This window comes from Panulirus ornatus, chromosome 3, assembly GCF_036320965.1.
Source record: "Panulirus ornatus isolate Po-2019 chromosome 3, ASM3632096v1, whole genome shotgun sequence".
Classification (NCBI taxonomy): domain Eukaryota; kingdom Metazoa; phylum Arthropoda; class Malacostraca; order Decapoda; family Palinuridae; genus Panulirus; species Panulirus ornatus.
In genome coordinates this window covers 26739543-26758421 of record NC_092226.1, presented here as the reverse complement: position 1 = coordinate 26758421, position 18879 = coordinate 26739543, and the positions used below count along the sequence as shown (strand labels likewise).

Sequence of the window (18879 nt, the reverse complement as noted above, 5' to 3'; positions counted from 1 at the left end):
AAGCAAGGTTATTAGGTTCAGTTGGGTTGAAGAGCAAGTTAACCAGGAGGTAAGTTTGAATGGAGAATAACTGTAGGAAGTAAAGTGTTTTAGATATCTGGGAGTGGACTTACCAGAGGAGGGAAGCATTGAAGCAGAAGTGAGTCTTGAGAGAGAGAGAGAGAGAGAGAGAGAGAGAGAGAGAGAGAGAGAGAGAGAGAGAGAGAGAGAGAGAGAGAGAGAGAGAGAGAGAGAGAGAGAGAATTATCTTGGTGAGGTGGTTTGATCAAGTAAAGAAATGAAAGGGTAGGAGAGAAGTGTGGTAGTAAAAAGACAATGGGAGAGAGGGCAGAATAGGGTGTATTGAAATGGTCTGGATACATGGAAAGAATGAGTGAGGAAAGATTAACAAAGAGAATATGTGTCTAGCTGTCATGTGTAATACACCGAAACCACAACTCCCTTTCCACATCCAGGCCCCACAAAACTTTCCATGGTTTACCCCAGATGTTTCACATGCCCTGGTTCAATCCATTTACAGCATGTCAACCTAGTATACCACATCATTCCAATTTATTCTATTCCTTGCATGCCTTTCACCCTCCTGTATATTCAGGCCCCGATCGTTCAAAATCTTTTTCACTCCATCCTTCTACCTCTAATTTGGTCTCCCACTTCTTCTTGTTCCCTCCACCTCTGACACATATATCCTCTTTGTCAATCTTTCCTTAATCATTCTCTCCATGTGACCAAACCATTTCAATACATCCTCTTCTGCTCTCTCAACCGCACTCTTTTTATTACAGCACATCTCTCTTACCCTTTCATTACTTACTTGATCAGGCCACCTCACACATCACATACTGTCGTCAAACATCTCATTTCTAACACATCCACCCTCCTCTGCACAACCCTATCTATGGCCCATGCCTCACAACCATATAACATTGTTGGAACAACTATTCATTCAAATGTATCCATTTTTGCTCTCTGAGATAAAGTTCTTGCTTTCCACACATTTTACAATGCTCCCAGAACCTTCGGCCCCTCCCCACCCTGTGATTCACTTCCATGGTTCCATCGGCTGCTAAATCAACTCCCAGATATCTAAAACACTTCACTTCCTCCAGCTTTTCTCCATTCAAACTTGCCTCCCAATTATTTTGTCCCTCAACCCTACTGAACCTAGTAACCTTGCTACTGTTCACATTTACTCTCAGCTTTCTTCTTTCACACACTTTACCAAGCTCAGTCACCAACTTCTGAAGTTTCTCACCCGAATCAGCCACCAGCGCTGTATCATCAGCAAACAACAACTGACTCGCTTCCCAAGCCCCCTCATCCACAACAGATTGCATAGTTGCACCTCTCTCCAAAACTCTTGCACTCACCTCCCTAACAACCCCATCCATGAACAAATTAAACAACCATGGAGACATCCCGCACCCCTGCCACAAACCGACATTCACTGGGAACCAATCACTTCCTCTCTTCCTACCCGTACACTCCTACATGTTGAAAGGTATATGTATGTATGTGTGCGTGTGTGGGCGTTTATGTATATACGTGTATGTGAGTGGGCTGGGCCATTCCTTGTCTGTTTCCTTGCGCTACCTCGATAACACAGGAGACAGCGATTAAGCATAATAAAAATGAATATCATAATAATTGTATTACTATAATACTTATTTGCTGTTTCCCATGTCAGTGAGGTAGCGCCAGGAAACACGAAAAATGACCCATCTACTCATATACACATATACATATATACAAAAACACCCATACACTCACATATACATATATATACATAACATACATACCCAGACATATACAGATACTTGCTTGCCTTCATCCATTCCGGTCGATTCCCTGCCACACAGGAAATAGCATCCCTCCCCTCAGTGAGGGAGTGCCAGGAAAAGACAAAAAAAAAGGCCACATTTGTTCACACTCAGTTTCTTGCTGTCATGTGTAATGCAGTGAAACAACAGCTCTCTATCCACATCCAGGCCCCATACCCCTTTCCATGGTTTACCCCAGATGGTTCACATGCCTTGGTTCATCCCATTGACAACACATAGCCCCCAGTATACCACATCGTTCCAATTCACTCTATTCCTTGCACGCCTTTCACCCTCCTGCATGTTCAGGCCCCGATTGCTTAAAATCTTTTTCACTCAATCCTTCCACCTCCAATTTGGTCTCCTGCCTCTTGTACCCTCCACCTCTGACACATATATCCTCTTTGTCAATCTTTTCTCAATCATCCTCTCCATATGTCCGAACTATCTCAACACACCCTCCTCTGCTCTCTCAACCACACTCTTTTTATTACCACACATCTCTCTTACCCTTTCATTACTTACTCAATCAAACCACCTCACACTGCATATTGTCCTTAAACATTTCATTTCCAACACATCCACCCTCACAACCATATAACAATAATATCTATCTATCACATTTAAACGCTGTTTCCCGCATCAGCGAGGTAGCGCCAGGAAACAGACGAAGAATTAGATACAAAAAGTGCATACATCTTTAGTCTTCATTCTTAAAATGATAGTTTAACTTTAACCTGGAAACAACATGAAAAGGACCTACAGAAAAACTGTAACAAATGTTTGGACATAATGAGAACTTCATCAAAAGCCTAGCATGCTGATACGAAAATGTCTATAATGATGTACAGATAATTTATTTAGAATCTAAATAAATAAAGAGTCTGTAGCTTGGGGTTAAGCTAGCAGAACACTTACACAAGATTGAGTTAACATGAAATACAGCTTTGAGAATTACAACTGGAGCACTCATAACCACCACAAAGAGAATTAGGGTGTGAAATCTCGGGATGTTCTGGTAAAAACAGAATTGATGGAAATAAGCAAATATTTTACAAAAAAGATAAATTTTTGATGGAAGACAACACACTGAAAAATGGAATTTTGCACAATTAAAATGGAATGAGACTTGTAATTTGGAATCCCTCAAAAAGATAAAATAGTCAGTACATGAGCGGAAAGAATACAGTTAAAATCAAACCTTACAGTGATATCCAATGTAAGCTCTGTTTTCTATCATGCCCCTTTTGACAGGTTTCAAGGCCTTAGTAATCTTTTGTTCATATTTGTTCTGTTTCCCGCATTAGCAAGGCAGCACCATGAAGAGACAAGAGATGAAGACATGGCCTAACTAGCATACATCCATCCTCTAGCTGTCATATGTAATACACCAAAGCCACAACCCCCTATCCACCACCAGGCCCCACAGACCTTCCCATGGTTTCCTCTGGCCGCTTTATGTGATCTGACTCATTCACTGACAGCTCAAATTTGCTGCACTCCATGCTTGTCTTACACCCTTCTGCAAGTTCAGGTCCCAAGCACTCAAAACTTTATTCACTCCATCCTTTCATATCCAAATTGGCCTCCCCCTAGTTACAGTCCTTTCCACTTCTGACTTGTATACTCTCTTCAACTTTTCATCACTCATTTTCTCCATATGTCTAAACCATTTCAACACACCCTTTTCAACTCTCCCATCCTTACTCTCATTATTATCACACCTCTCTCATTCTAAAAAAAATTTCTAAATCAAACCTTACACCACATATCTTCCTAAAACATTTTATTTCCTACACATTCACTCTCATCCATGCATTATGATCTATGTCCCATACTTCACATCCACACAACACTGTTGGGACACTATACCTTATAACATGCCCATCTTTGCCCTCCAAGATAGTAACATCTCTTTCTACACATTTCTCAATAGCCCTGGGAATTTCATCCCTTACCCCACCTGATGACTCACTACAGCTTCCATGGTCCCATTCATTGCCATATCCACTTTCAAGTATCTAAAGCACTTCACTTACTCCAAGTTTTCTGTATCCAAAACACTTCACTTCCTCCAAGTTTTCTCCAATCAAACTCTCATCATTACTTTCCTTACCAGAGCCAAAAATAATTTACCAAGCAACATTTCAAAATCTGTTTTTAAAATTACCTTTGAACAAAAATATATAAACTTTATGAAATATATACAAATGGATCTAAAACAGAAGTGAACAGGTTTTCATATACAGGTTCAGCACTTTACAGTCCATCAACTGCTTTACAAATGGGTTGGATGCAATGTACTCTGTATCTAGAACTGAATTATTCACAATTTGGAAATCACCACATTGGGCATCGAGCACTTTACAAAAACACTAGTAGTCTTTTGTGTTAATTTAATCACTGCAATAGAATCTTCAGTAGCTCCAAAACCTGAATATTCATTATTAATATATATATACCTCTTTTATTTTATTTTTTTTTTTTTTTTATACTTTGTTGCTGTCTCCCGCGTTTGCGAGGTAGCGCAAGGAAACAGACGAAAGAAATGGCCCAACCCCCCCCCATACACATGTATATACATACGTCCACACACACAAATATACATACCTACACAGCTTTCCATGGTTTACCCCAGACGCTTCACATGCCTTGATTCAATCCACTGACAGCACGTCAACCCCGGTATACCACATCGCTCCAATTCACTCTATTCCTTGCCCTCCTTTCACACTCCTGCATGTTCAGGCCCCGATCACACAAAATCTTTTTCACTCCATCTTTCCACCTCCAATTTGGTCTCCCTCTTCTCCTCGTTCCCTCCACCTCCGACACATATATCCTCTTGGTCAATCTTTCCTCACTCATTCTCTCCATGTGCCCAAACCACTTCAAAACACCCTCTTCTGCTCTCTCAACCACGCTCTTTTTATTTCCACACATCTCTCTTACCCTTACGTTACTCACTCGATCAAACCACCTCACACCACACATTGTCCTCAAACATCTCATTTCCAGCACATCCATCCTCCTGCGCACAACTCTATCCATAGCCCACGCCTCGCAACCATACAACATTGTTGGAGCCACTATTCCTTCAAACATACCCATTTTTGCTTTCCGAGATAATGTTCTCGACTTCCACACATTCTTCAAGGCCCCCAGAATTTTCGCCCCCTCCCCCACCCTATGATCCACTTCCACTTCCATGGTTCCATCCGCTGCCAGATCCACTCCCAGATATCTAAAACACTTCACTTCCTCCAGTTTTTCTCCATTCAAACTCACCTCCCAATTGACTTGATCCTCAACCCTACTGTACCTAATAACCTTGCTCTTATTCACATTTACTCTTAACTTTCTTCTTCCACACACTTTACCAAACTCAGTCACCAGCTTCTGCAGTTTCTCACATGAATCAGCCACCAGCGCTGTATCATCAGCGAACAACAACTGACTCACTTCCCAAGCTCTCTCATCCCCAACAGACTTCTTTTATGTGGAATAAAAAATCTATACGATAAGAGAACTTAATACTGCCTTCCAGTGGACTTCATGACATTACAGGAAACAAGAGAGAGTGGATAAAGCTGCAATCAAATCTTCCACATTCCCAGAAAGACATGATATAAAACCAACCCTTGCTAATCATAATGCAATTCTGATGAAAATCTTAAAATCATCTGAATGAACAGTGGCATATAGACCGACAGTGCACATTTCTTGAAAACCATAAATCTGAATGGCACTGGTAGCCACAGGTGACAGTCAGAAAGAGAACATTTGAAACTGTTATATCCAGATTACAACTGGGGCAAAGTAAACTCTGAGCACAGATGTACTGAACAGATCTTTCAGATTACCCAAAATGCATTCATTGTGGTGTACAGTACTAGAAATGGCAAAAAATCTTTTGAAATGTTATTAGCATTATGGAGCACAGGGTTCCCACTCTTTTACTGACATAAAATTCAAGGCTTTTTCCAGGGTATTTCCAGGAAAATGCCAATCCATTCAGACAAAGAGTTAATCCACCTTGGCATAAAGGAGAATAGTCTTAGATTAGGATTTCCTTCTATAATGTCAACAACTTGTTGTGGACAAATAAAAAGCCCTTTCAATTTTTAAAGATTCAATAATTTTAGCGTTAGCTATTTCCTTGCAACATTCATCCGTAACTTCCTCTGAAAATTGTTTCTCTCGTTAAAGTTCTTGGATCCAATTCAATGCGAACTAAAAGCTTTGAAAGTAAGCTTGCGATATTTATGAAAATTTCGCAGTCTTTGAACGTATTTGTATTTAACGATATTACATTGAGAAAAAAAGACTTTAACCCAATTTGAGTCAATAAGAGTTGACTTGGCAAATGCGAAGCACATTTTTTCAAAAAATTGGCCATCACGATCATTATTAACCACTGCTTTCATCGCTCCATAACAGATGTGAGCAAGCGCTATCGATACCGCGATTTCAGTTCGATTCGTACCATACAACTCACCCCACAAAAAAGCCGCAATGTAGCAATAAAGTATATTCAGGGTGCGAAAGCGAGGGACGAATGAGGCCCAAGGGAAGTAACCTTTTCCTAACTTCCGTCTCAAGGGTTTTTCCTGGACATTTTTCAATTTTATGCATTTTCCAGGCCTTTTCCCGGCCGGGAGCACCTCATACAAAATTCCCAGATTTTTCCCGTTTTCCCGGTGGCGTGGGAACCCTGGGAGCAGGGTGCCTAATGAGAAGCTCTCTAATGAGATTAATGATTACCATCAATACATCTATACTATTCAAAGGAGGCAACTATGATCATGACATTCAAGTAGCAAAAGTATGGATGTCTTTTTTGCTTAGTACTGGGAACACTGAAGAATTATAAGTAATTTAAATGTTTTGACATCAAACTGATATTGTTGCTATATTGTCTATGATTCTACAGAAGTCTAATTAAGGAATGTTAAGGTGGAACCTATGAGTTGAGAAAATCCACTGTCTTGCGCCACAAAAGACAAGACAACTCATCTTTTTTTACATTTACTATTTACAGTAGTACCTCCACAAGAATGATTTCTCTTTTAACAAATGGTTTCACAGTATGCCATATGTCAACTGTTCAGCCAGTCTCATGAATTTGCTGTTCACTGATATCTTTATATCTTTCTAATTGACACATCTGTGACCTTACAACACTTATCTTTATTTCAGTGTGATCACTACAACTTTAAGAATGCTGTAATTCTTTATTCCCATCGCATATTCATCTATATCTAAAAACAATCATTAAGACATTACTTGTACACATGCTGAGACAAGGCTGCCTTAACTTAATTTTCAAATACCTCACATTCCCCGAGACACCACTTTTTACTAATTTGGTCACTGAACTTTTAAGAAAACTTCAGTCCTTTTTTAGAGGGTAATTCTTTGTATATCATTCTTTGTGTAAGGTTTTCTTCAAAGAAGTAAACGTATGTGTGGAAGCTCCAAGGGGCTGGCAAAGTGTACCTACCTACCTAGTGTAACAAGATTTTGCCATGATGGTAAGGCCAGCATGAAGTACTCACCTCACCTCTGGCTTGATAAATAAGACTTCTTAGCTGCCACCCACATTACATAATTTTCTACTCTTGGTTCACTAGAGACTTATTTCAACCACAAGTATGCAGTTGTTATATGCAAGTTTCTTGTACATAAGAACTGCCATTCCATGGTACATCCCACAGTATTCCTGGCAGTATACTGAATAGCCATTCCATGTTATGTTTCATGGTATTCTTGAAGATCTGATAACTGCATTTTCCTTGCAAATAGGCTTTCAGATTTAATACATTTTCTTATATATCTTCAGTTTTCTGACATGCATAGAGTATCATATATCTTCCTTTTCCTCTTTCCAAACTACATATTTGCCTTTCAATGTAGTTCATGTGTGCCATCTCTGCCCTTTTGCTCATGAAGCACTTTGGATCCCCTGTATTCTTTTTACTTTTTGTCTTGCTTCTATGCATAAAATATAGTAGTAGCAAAGGTACACCATCGAATTTCTGGCAACTGATGGTTTGGCACCCCTGGACAAAATTATGTGAGGGAACTTGAAATTACAGCAGCCACCAGACTAGTTTACTGGGCAGCCACAGATGGCTTTGTGTGTAGGGAGCACTTATTTTCATTCTTTACACTGCACTTGGTGGTGATAGTGCAATTCTGTGAGATGCTTAGCTTAATTCGTTTAAATTCAACCCTAGCTATGGCTTCTGACATATGAGTGTCAGTTGTGGTTTCAAATGTAAACACCAGTCAATATCGATCCAAGAAAAAGTAGAACTGTTGAAAAAATAGACTGTGGTGTTTCGGTGCATAAGCTGTGACATCTAAAGTATTGATTCATCAACTGTTTATGATATAAAGAAGCAAAGGGAGAAAATATTGAAATTCTATGCAGACAGCCATTCCAATAAGCAAATGACGATTAGAAAAACTGAGCATGAATGAGTGATGATGGAATGGTTCGACAGCATTGGAGTGATGGAGTGGACTTGTCAGGTAGCATGATAATGGGCCAGGCTAAGTTGTTCCATAATGACCTTAAATTACTACATGAGCATGACTATAGTGAAGGATGGCTTCAAAGATTCAAGAAGCGTCATGGAATTTCCATGAATATAGAGTGTGGAGAAAAGCGGTCTCCAAACCATGAAGGAGCAGCTGAGTATGTGGACAAATTTGCGAAACTCGTGGCTGATGAGCAACTCAGTCTTGAGCAAGTGTATAATGCTGATGAATACTTTAGAAAAATGGTATACTTTAGACACATGGGAGATGTATAATGAGTGGGTTAGAGGTGTGTTGATGAATTATTATTACGTGACCATGGTTGGTCCAGCAAAATGGTTATTCCAGTAAAGTTTTGGAACCAAGAGTGCCGGAAAAACGGTGGAGTACCTGTATTAGATTTGCTTCTTACTCTTACATCAAACACTTTCATTAATAAGTTTTTATCTCTCATCACAAGTAAAAACAGAGTTCAGTCTTTTTACTTGCATCTAACTTTCACATATGCCATTGGTGGTCTTTGTTAATGTCGCTGCTCTTGATTAGATGGCTTAATCTATGTCCTTTTATCACTCTTTCAAAGGATTTTATTGCATGTAAAGTCAAACAACAACTTTGGATTGTTTAAGTATTAGCCTGGATCTTCCTTTGTGCACTGATGTTACGTATGCCAAATTAGAAATGTGTGGCAGGCTCTCCAGTTGGTCCTGTAGGTAAATTTTTCTCTGAGCAAATCAATCACTCTGATATTTCAGTATCTATGAGATCAATTTCATCATTTAGGTCATTCAATTTTCCCTACATTTTGAGCTGAATACCAATTCATATAGTTTTTGCTTTGTTCAGGCATGTGAATAGTAGCTTTGGATATCTTTTGATATTCTATATAAATTTCTTCGTTCATTTTCTGTTCTCTTCTATAAGATTTCATTAATTCTATATCTACAGTCTTTATTTTCTCTTTTTTTTTTTTTTTTTGCTTTGTCGCTGTCTCCCGCGTTTGCGAGGTAGCGCAAGGAAACAGACGAAAGAAATGGCCCAGCCCACCCCCATACACATGTATATACATACGTCCACGCACGCAAATATACATACCTACACAGCTTTCCATGGTTTACCCCAGACTCTTCACATGCCCTGATTCAATCCACTGACAGCACGTCAACCCCGGTATACCACATCGATCCAATTCACTCTATTCCTTGCCCGCCTTTCACCCTCCTGCATGTTCAGGCCCCGATCACACAAAATCTTTTTCACTCCATCTTTCCACCTCCAATTTGGTCTCCCACTTCTCCTCGTTCCCTCCACCTCCGACACATATATCCTCTTGGTCAATCTTTCCTCACTCATTCTCTCCATGTGCCCAAACCATTTCAAAACACCCTCTTCTGCTCTCTCAACCACGCTCTTTTTATTTCCACACATCTCTCTCACCCTTACGTTACTTACTCGATCAAACCACCTCACACCACACATTGTCCTCAAACATCTCATTTCCAGCACATCCATCCTCCTGCACACAACTCTATCCATAGCCCACGCCTCGCAACCATACAACATTGTTGGAACCACTATTCCTTCAAACATACCCATTTTTGCTTTCCAAGATAATGTTCTCGACTTCCACACATTCTTCAAGGCTCCCAGAATTTTCGCCCCCTCCCCCACCCTATGATCCACTTCCGCTTCCATGGTTCCATCCACTGCCAAACCCACTCCCAGATATCTAAAACACTTTACTTCCTCCAGTTTTTCTCCATTCAAACTTACCTCCCAATTGACTTGACCCTCAACCCTACTGTACCTAATTACCTTGCTCTTACTCACATTTACTCTTAACTTTCTTCTTTCACACACTTTACCAAACTCAGTCACTAGCTTCTGCAGTTTCTCACATGAATCAGCCACCAGCACTGTATCATCAGAGAACAACAACTGACTCACTTCCCAAGCTCTCTCATCCCCAACAGACTTCATACTTGCCCCTCTTTCCAAAACTCTTGCATTCACCTCCCTAACAACCCCATCCATAAACAAATTAAACAACCATGGAGACATCACACACCCCTGCCGCTAACCTACATTCACTGAGAACCAATCACTTTCCTCTCTTCCTACACGTACACATGCCTTACATCCTCGATAAAAACTTTTCACTGCTTCTAACAACTTGCCTCCTACACCATATATTCTTAATACCTTCCATAGAGCATCTCTATCAACTCTATCATATGCCTTCTCCAGATCCATAAATGCTACATACAAATCCATTTGCTTTTCTAAGTATTTCTCACATACATTCTTCAAAGCAAACACCTGATCCACACATCCTCTACCACTTCTGAAACCACACTGCTCTTCCCCAATCTGATGCTCTGTACATGCCTTCACCCTCTCAATCAATACCCTCCCATATAATTTACCAGGAATACTCAACAAACTTATACCTCTGTAATTTGAGCACTCACTCTTATCCCCTTTGCCTTTGTACAATGGCACTATGCACGCATTCCGCCAATCCTCAGGCACCTCACGATGAGTCATACATACATTAAATAACCTTACCAACCTGTCAATAATACAGTCATATAATTCTCTTATTTGTGCTTCTTTCATTGCTATCCTTTTCTTCTTTGTGCAATCCTCCTCCTATTCATCCCCAGCTTCTGTCCCTAGGTATTTTCTATTTGTACTCATTATCTTTGGCATCTACTTAATGATTATTTGGCCAATTCTCTTACAGTACATCAATGTATATGTAGCCTGATTATTGTCTCAAAAGATGTCATTTCAATTTGTGTTTGGAGCCTTTCAAAAATCCAGTATGATTTGTCATGGTGAAAATTGATATCACTCGACCCATTGTTGTCATCTGTTATCTTATCAGGTTCATTAATTTCCATTTTATGTGCAGTGCTGATTTCTTTAACATGATCTGATAAGACTTTTATCAAATACTTCTATATGTATATACATGTGTACATGGGTGGGTTGTGCCATTCTTTTGTCTGTCTCATTGTGCTACCTCGCTAACACAGGACACAGCGACTAAGTATAATAAATAAATAAAATACATCTGAAAACTGTGTCACATCACTTAAGATCTATCATACTACTTCTTCTTCTCAGTCTGTGGTTTCCCTGCACAAGGTTAATCAGTCTCTGGAGTCACCTCTGGAGAGAGGAGAGGAGAGGAGAGGAGAGGAGAGGAGAGGAGAGGAGAGGAGAGGAGAGGGAGAGAGAGAGAGAGAGAGAACCTACTCAGGAAGACTAGGTTGACTTCTTTTATGGATTTTTTTGGCCACAGAGGTAACTGCTGCCACCACCATGGGTAAATTAATCCAAACTGGCATGCAACTCCTGCCATACTACTCTGTAAGCAGAAGACTACCATTGTAGCTGGAACTAACGATTATCATTTCTACACAACTGGTTTTGTGTGAATTCAAAATCTGGAAAATCACTGACCAACTAAAGGTGCACCAGAGTCAGCTATATTATTCAAATCTTGTTTTATATTTTAATATTTTCTTTTAAACATAAATCATCATGCAACTGGCACTTGCGAATTTATATGTATAACAAAACTAATGATAAAGCTCTCTTCCCATGTAATGAAATCAGAAAGCAAAAATACACTTCCATTTTTTCAAGGCTTCCACAAATAAATTTTACAAAGTCCAGCCTATAGGTAGGAAAAAGATACTCTAGCTGGTATTGAGGCATTTGGGGCATGGAATAAACTGATGATACAAACTGGCCATCTGAGTAAATACAGCAACAAAGTCAAAAATGAGTGTAGAAGTCACGAGTTGTATGATCCACTATACCTTACTGTGTGTGGTAATTTTTCACATGAAGTACAACCTAATGGAACCTGAAGAGAACCCAAGAGTCTGTTGCATCCTTAGTTCACTCTCAGGCTCAAAAATAATGATTTTTTGGCTCAACCATCCTACAATAACAAATTTGGCATCTGGAAAAAATAAAATATTTCACTTGTTATCCTGCTGTATAATACAGTATTCACCTTGGCAACCCATGGAAATAGCCAATGGCAGAAGGAAATGAAATTGCTCCTAGAAAAACTTCTACAATACATGTTTATACTCTGGTCTTATAGTCCACTATAAAACTGATGCAGAGTGTAATGCCATGTGATGTGCATAATCTACCAGTGACTCAATGTGGCCAAAGTAGCATGGGATTAATAAAGCATAATACTAAGCAGTACTTTTCCATCATCAATGTCACAGGTTAATACTGTTGTTAAAATCATACATCTGAATCATAAAACAAGTCTCTTCCATGGGACATATTACTACATAATGCTTCTACAAAACAACTGCCGTCTAGAATCATCCTATCTGCAGACTATGGTTAAACATGCTTAAGATTTACATGTTTTCATCAGAAAATAAAAATTCTGAAAGATTTGCTGGGGGACTACAATGTTATTGGCTAACAGACAAATAACATACCTGTACCTTCTCATAAAAACTCTTAGTCTACAACAATAACATGACACATCCTGAATATACTAAGGTAACTGCGGCAGTACTTTTCTGGCAGTGAGCATAGGTTCATGCTACAAGCCCACTATATATGCAAAGAATGTTTCACTTATTCTTTGGTCAATTGAAAAATTGGCTAATGGAAGACAACTGTTGGCATCAGCAGGAAGTGTGTTGGGAAAGATGGGATCAACATGTTAGTCTCAGCTGATTTAACTGTGCAGGACTATTCAGATTGTGTCCTTCAAGCTCAGTCAAGTGCAGAAAAGAAATAATATCATTAAAAAAATACAATAATGATCTGAGTAAAGAAGGCAGTCCTCGTGCATATCATTTGTTGGACATAAAAAAGTAGATTAATATATGTTTGATGAAATAATTTTATGGAGATGGTAGAGGGTTGACAACATGACATTCTGTGAAATTTCACACACACACAACGAGTCTCACATCAGAAAAGATGACACTAATATTTATGTGGTGACATCTTTTACAAAATTCTGTCAAAAAGTAAAATATTCTTAATACAGTCACTATATAATTCACAAAATGAAATATATTGAGACACTTTGTTGTCCACTATAACTTGATCTTCCAGTAGTAAATGTTCTACAACCAGTAACGTTACACAGCTTCTGCATATCACATGACAGTGTAGACAGCCAGAGATGCAATATATGATATCTATTCTTACAGAAGTACAGCACTTCCAGATCTGCTTATAACTCTTACATTTGATATACAAATGACAAATCAGGCAGTAGAAGCAGAGTAACAATGTGAAAATATAAGGGTTCACAAATGCCTTAGCAACCTGTTTGGTTACTGCATATCATACCATGACAATGTGTGGTTTACTAAGTACTATGTAAATTTGAAAGGCCTGTGACTGTTGTCTATGCAGCAAAAAAATATCACATAAAACTACCACAGTATATTAATTTTGTGGCTATATATCAAAATTGGTAAATGAAGATATATTTGTTAAATCTTATCAAAATTCATAGGTTAATTTAGTTCTACTGTACATATACTGTCACCATTGTCAATTCACTGACTAAATGTGAACTAAACATAAAGCCAGAATCAAGAGAGCTAACATCTATTATGCATATTTCCCATTTTCTAGGGTGACAACCTCCCAGGTTAGAAGCTTTTGACCAGTCTGGGGCCTTTGTTTGTTTAAGTGATTAACCCTGACAATAGCACATCAAGTAAAGCCAAGTAACTTTGCCAAGTTTCAGGACTGAAAAATCTTCAGTGTGAAAAGTCAATATGTACATTCCCTATGGGGTAAGGACAAATACCGAAGCCTAATCAAAAAGTCACCATATTCAAGATAACCTTCCCAATGTTCTTTTAGTAACTATATATCACAGTGACATACTTCCTGGCATTTCAGTAGCTATCTATAGCCTACTTGCAATACTTTTATTGTCACTTGCATATAGCAATATCATAAATTTCAAGTAAATTCATTAGATAATTGGGAAGAAAACAATCGAACTCACAATCAATCATCAGTCTATTTCACAACTTACCTCAACATGAAATAGCAATCATGATTAGTTCATTTATCTCATAACACAAGCCCCTCACTCGAGAGAGAATTTTATGACCATTGAAGGGTAATTCTATAACCATCTTTCAAAGAACTTTTATGACAATATAAAATACTGTTATTAATGGAAGATGAATCTGGAAAAAAGTAATTGTATGGTCAATGCTTAAAATTCTCATGATCATCAGATACCTCTATATGTTGCCCATTTGGCAACCAGACTCATAATGATTACAGCCAAATGCTTATCAGACCTCTAGAAGGCAAACAAAGAAAATTGAAGGATGGTTAGAATTATATCTCTATTAGGTACTTTACAACCAATAGGCATCCACATCATCTAGAGTCCTTACGCTAGGTAGTTTGACTGTCATATAAAAATGTAGTACTATCACTTCAAAGTACTGTAATAAAACTTTAATTCCTGATATAAAAACACACCATCAGCAATTAAAAGATCAAATACCATGTCAAAATAAGAGAAAACAAAAAGAGAAAAAAATCCCACTAAATGACAAATAAGAAAAATCATCTCCATTTGGACCTTTGATGCAGTTACAAAGAAAACTTATGTTTAGCTTGCAAAATGTTAAGGCTACTTATTTAGCTTATCTAGTGTGAAATGAGATGTCAAGTACCTACCATCAATTTTAAAGAAAGAGAAAACTAACCTTATAATTGGACCCATCATCAAAAGAAGATGAGTCTCTCTTGAGAATAGATCTCTTCGGCTCATCTGGAACTAGAAGATCATCTCGGCAGTGGTCTCGGAAACGAGTCTCAGGAAGGCGAGTATTTCGAGTCTTATTAACAATTACGGCAGTACCAGCTTGGTCAACGTTATGCTCCAGTCCAAAAAATGCAGCACATCGATGGACAAGCATTCGCTGATAGGATGACATTGGAGGAAATTTGTGGTGTGTTCGTCTGGAGAGTAATAACAATTTTGTTAAATTGCAGAAAAAATATAGCACATCATGGATAACAGATTGTAAGGATATTCAGCAAATACATTCAGATACAATACTGTGGTAGAATTCATTTCACAAACAGTATGCGTAAGAAGTCACAACTGTGGCTTAGAAACATATGGGACACATGGGACACATTTACTTTCATGCATACCTACTCATATTAATTACTCCGAATATCCTTAAAACTTATTACAAAAAAGGTATCTTTACATTTGCTTAAGAGAGCTGAGGAAAAGCTATGGGAAAAATTACTAAATTATGACACGGATTTTAATTCATCATGTGCTATTAATCCTGAGAGCCTTGTTAAAACTGCTTTTAGAATATCAGCTCAACCCTGTTTAAGATTAAACAGATATTACCCAGTAATTCATCCTGCTAGTGGTAGATAAGCCATTCATTATAATATTCCAATTCTAATGGTCCACATCATATCTCTTGTGCTTCTTCTATTTGTACTGAAACGCAAAGAAAAACAACAACCATGGTTTTTCCCTTCAACATAAATAAAAAACTAAATACTTGAAATTATATATAAAACAACACTACAAACACTGTTTCAACATATCACAAGACTCATCATGTATAATGCAATTATAACAGACTCTCAAGATTATCAATACATTTATCTTTATTCATATTCATCATACCTGATTGCAGTTTTCTGCGTCAGCGAGGTAGCTCCAGGAAACAAACGAAGAATGGCCCATCCACCCACATGCACATATATATATACATAAATGCCCATACATGCACCTATACATACATATACATATCAACATATCCATATACACAGACATATCCATATATATACACATGTACATATTCATATTTGCTTGCCTTCATCCATTCCTGGCATTACCCCCCCTACAGGAAACAGCATCGCTATCCCCTGCTTCAGCAAGGTAGCGCCAGGAAATCAGACAAAAAATGCCACATACAATCACACTCAATCTCAGTTGTCATGTGTAATGCACTGAAACCACAGCTCCCTATCCACATCCAGGCTCCACAGACCTTTCCATGATTCACCCCAGATGTTTCACATGCCCTGGCTCAGTCCACTGACAGCATGTTGACCCCAATATACCACATCGTTCCAGTACGCTAATTCCTTGCACGCCTCTCAACCTCATGTATGTCCATCCTTCCACCTCCAATTTTATCTCCCACCTCTCCTTGTTTGCTCCACCTCTGATACATGCATCTCTTTGCCAACCTTTCCTCACTCATCTCTCCATATGTCTAGTACATGATAACTAAAATCCTTGTCATAATTCATGACTTTATCTCGTATCTTTACCTTAGGTCTCCTGGGAAACGTAAATGCAGCTCACATGTACAAAAGTAATTTCAAGGAGATTCTGAGCAGTAAAGACCAAAAAGGCACTGGAAACGTGCTTATAAACCCTTAAACCCATGGGAATGTTTCCCTTGTTCGTTCCTACCCACCTATGTATATCTCTAACACCAGTCTCCTCTGGGAATTCCCATCAAGGGAGTGACCACAAGAGTCCCCATTTATCCTTGTTTTTACATGCCTCCCTTCCATACACCATTTCATGCATTCTTCCACCACTTCTCTCCCTCCAATACTCTTCCACCCTATTTCCCCAAATTAAAGGCGGTCCTCCACCATCAAAAGGAATTAAGAGAAAATTATCCATACTCTAAATTACTTTGTCACAAACACACACTGAAAATTGACACTCCTTCCTTAACACTGTGAACCACAAGACTCACAGCAACCAGCTGTGGTGTATGTTAAGATCCACACTTACTGCACCAATCCAGCCCCATTAATGAAATGCTCATGATCCATTCCAATGAAATCCCTTCTCCTAAAAAACACATAAACACACTCATGAGATATTACCCATTAATCAGGAACAAACCAACAGCACACCTGAACAGGAAAGTTGTGCAATACCTATACAAAATCCATTGAAACACAACTGCCTGCCCACTTTTCTTTCTCACTGATACAAGCAATATATTAAACCTTAAAGGAATCTCCTGCAGCTGGCCTTAACAACACATCAAACATTCATGTTAAAAATTCTGGTCCATTTGCAATCCAAGCACTTCCAGATGCTGTACTGATTCTATCACATTTGTGTTAAACAATAATCAAAGAGGGTCTACTAAGAAAATAATGAATGCAAAATTAAAGATGGGAAGTAGTTTACTCAAAAACAATCAATCAAAGAAGGCCAGATTTGGGGGTCTATAGTGGTGGAGCAAATGGGCAAGGAAGATAGTGGTGTTAACTCCATCACTGCTTGCCTTCCCTCTGTACCATTACTAATATAAATACTTTTGTGTTTGTAGTGAACAATGATAATACAAGACGTACTGTACACATACACGCTTACTTCCCCTCTAACCTTTTCAGGTTCCAACAAACTTGAGAAATCCACTGGTCAGGACCACAGGTCATAAAGAGTTGTGATGTTGTGTGTGTATCTAAGTGCAGAGAGTTGAGAGCAATTGAGTAGTAAGTGCTCAGTGTCTTTATGGTAGCTGCATCATGGACATGAATGGTATGGGATATGTTGAAATGGTGTTTGCAGTTTTGTACACATGGGTGATGTCCATTGTGTAAGTGGGAGAGTATGATCATGTTCATCTTGGGAGAGTGGATTCTAACGAGTAAATGTTTGTTGGGTTGGAATTTAAGACTCAGATGGGAAAGCAGCAGTTTAGTTCTTGTCATGTTATTCTATTGTGTGTTTTGTAGGTGCTATATTTGTTGGGAGTGCAGTGATATGTGAATGGAAGTTCCTAAAGTGTGAGGCAGGAAGAAGCTTCTTACTTCTACATGTGGAGTAGTAGTTAGATAGAGTGGTTGGGCAGAAGCAGTCTAGTGCATTGCATAGAAATGAGTGTCTAACATGTTGATGTGGGACTGAACTGGGAGAACCTTTGTTTCATTGTGAAGGTGATGGGTGTTCGTATTTGCAAAGCAGCCAAAGACCGCTCTGAGTGCATAATTTTGTGTGGTTTGTAGCATGCTTATATTTGCTTTTGAGAGGGTGGAAGACCAGGTAAGTGAGGCACAGTTTAAAGACGATTAGATGAACTGCTTGAGTAAGATGTTAGTGTGGTGCTTTTGTGTTTATCATGATAAAAAGTGAATGTTGTGTCTGTTGTATGCTAATCCTAGAATGGTTGGTGTTTTGCTCAGTGGGACAGACTGCGCATTTAAGGTGACTGGATTGTGTAACCTGGATTCATGTCTGTCTGAGGTCAACAAAGTTACTTCTGTGGAGATGCAGACATTCTGTTTTGGGTAAGGTAAGCTCTAATTATGTAATACTGTGCTGCACATCTGATGTTGCTTCTGTGGTGTCAGGGCATTGCGATGTGACATTGAGGTCATCTGAATAAATAAGGACCTTCATGTTGAGGTTTGCTTAAGGTAATGGGAGGTTGTGTGGGAAGAGTTTAAGTTAAGAAAG

The 18879-nt window shown here is 38.8% G+C and overlaps 1 protein-coding gene across 26 annotated transcripts in view; it reads right to left on the bottom strand.

The window, feature by feature from the left end:
* The window catches only part of enc (R3H domain containing protein encore), a 944198-nt gene that overhangs the window by 490001 nt on the left and 435318 nt on the right, over positions 1–18879 (bottom strand). For all 26 annotated transcript variants that reach the window (XM_071685668.1, XM_071685684.1, XM_071685751.1 and 23 more), the window contains one exon: positions 15116–15371. In XM_071685668.1, coding sequence (XP_071541769.1) covers positions 15116–15371 — 256 coding nt within the window. The remainder of the gene's footprint in view (positions 1–15115; positions 15372–18879) is intronic.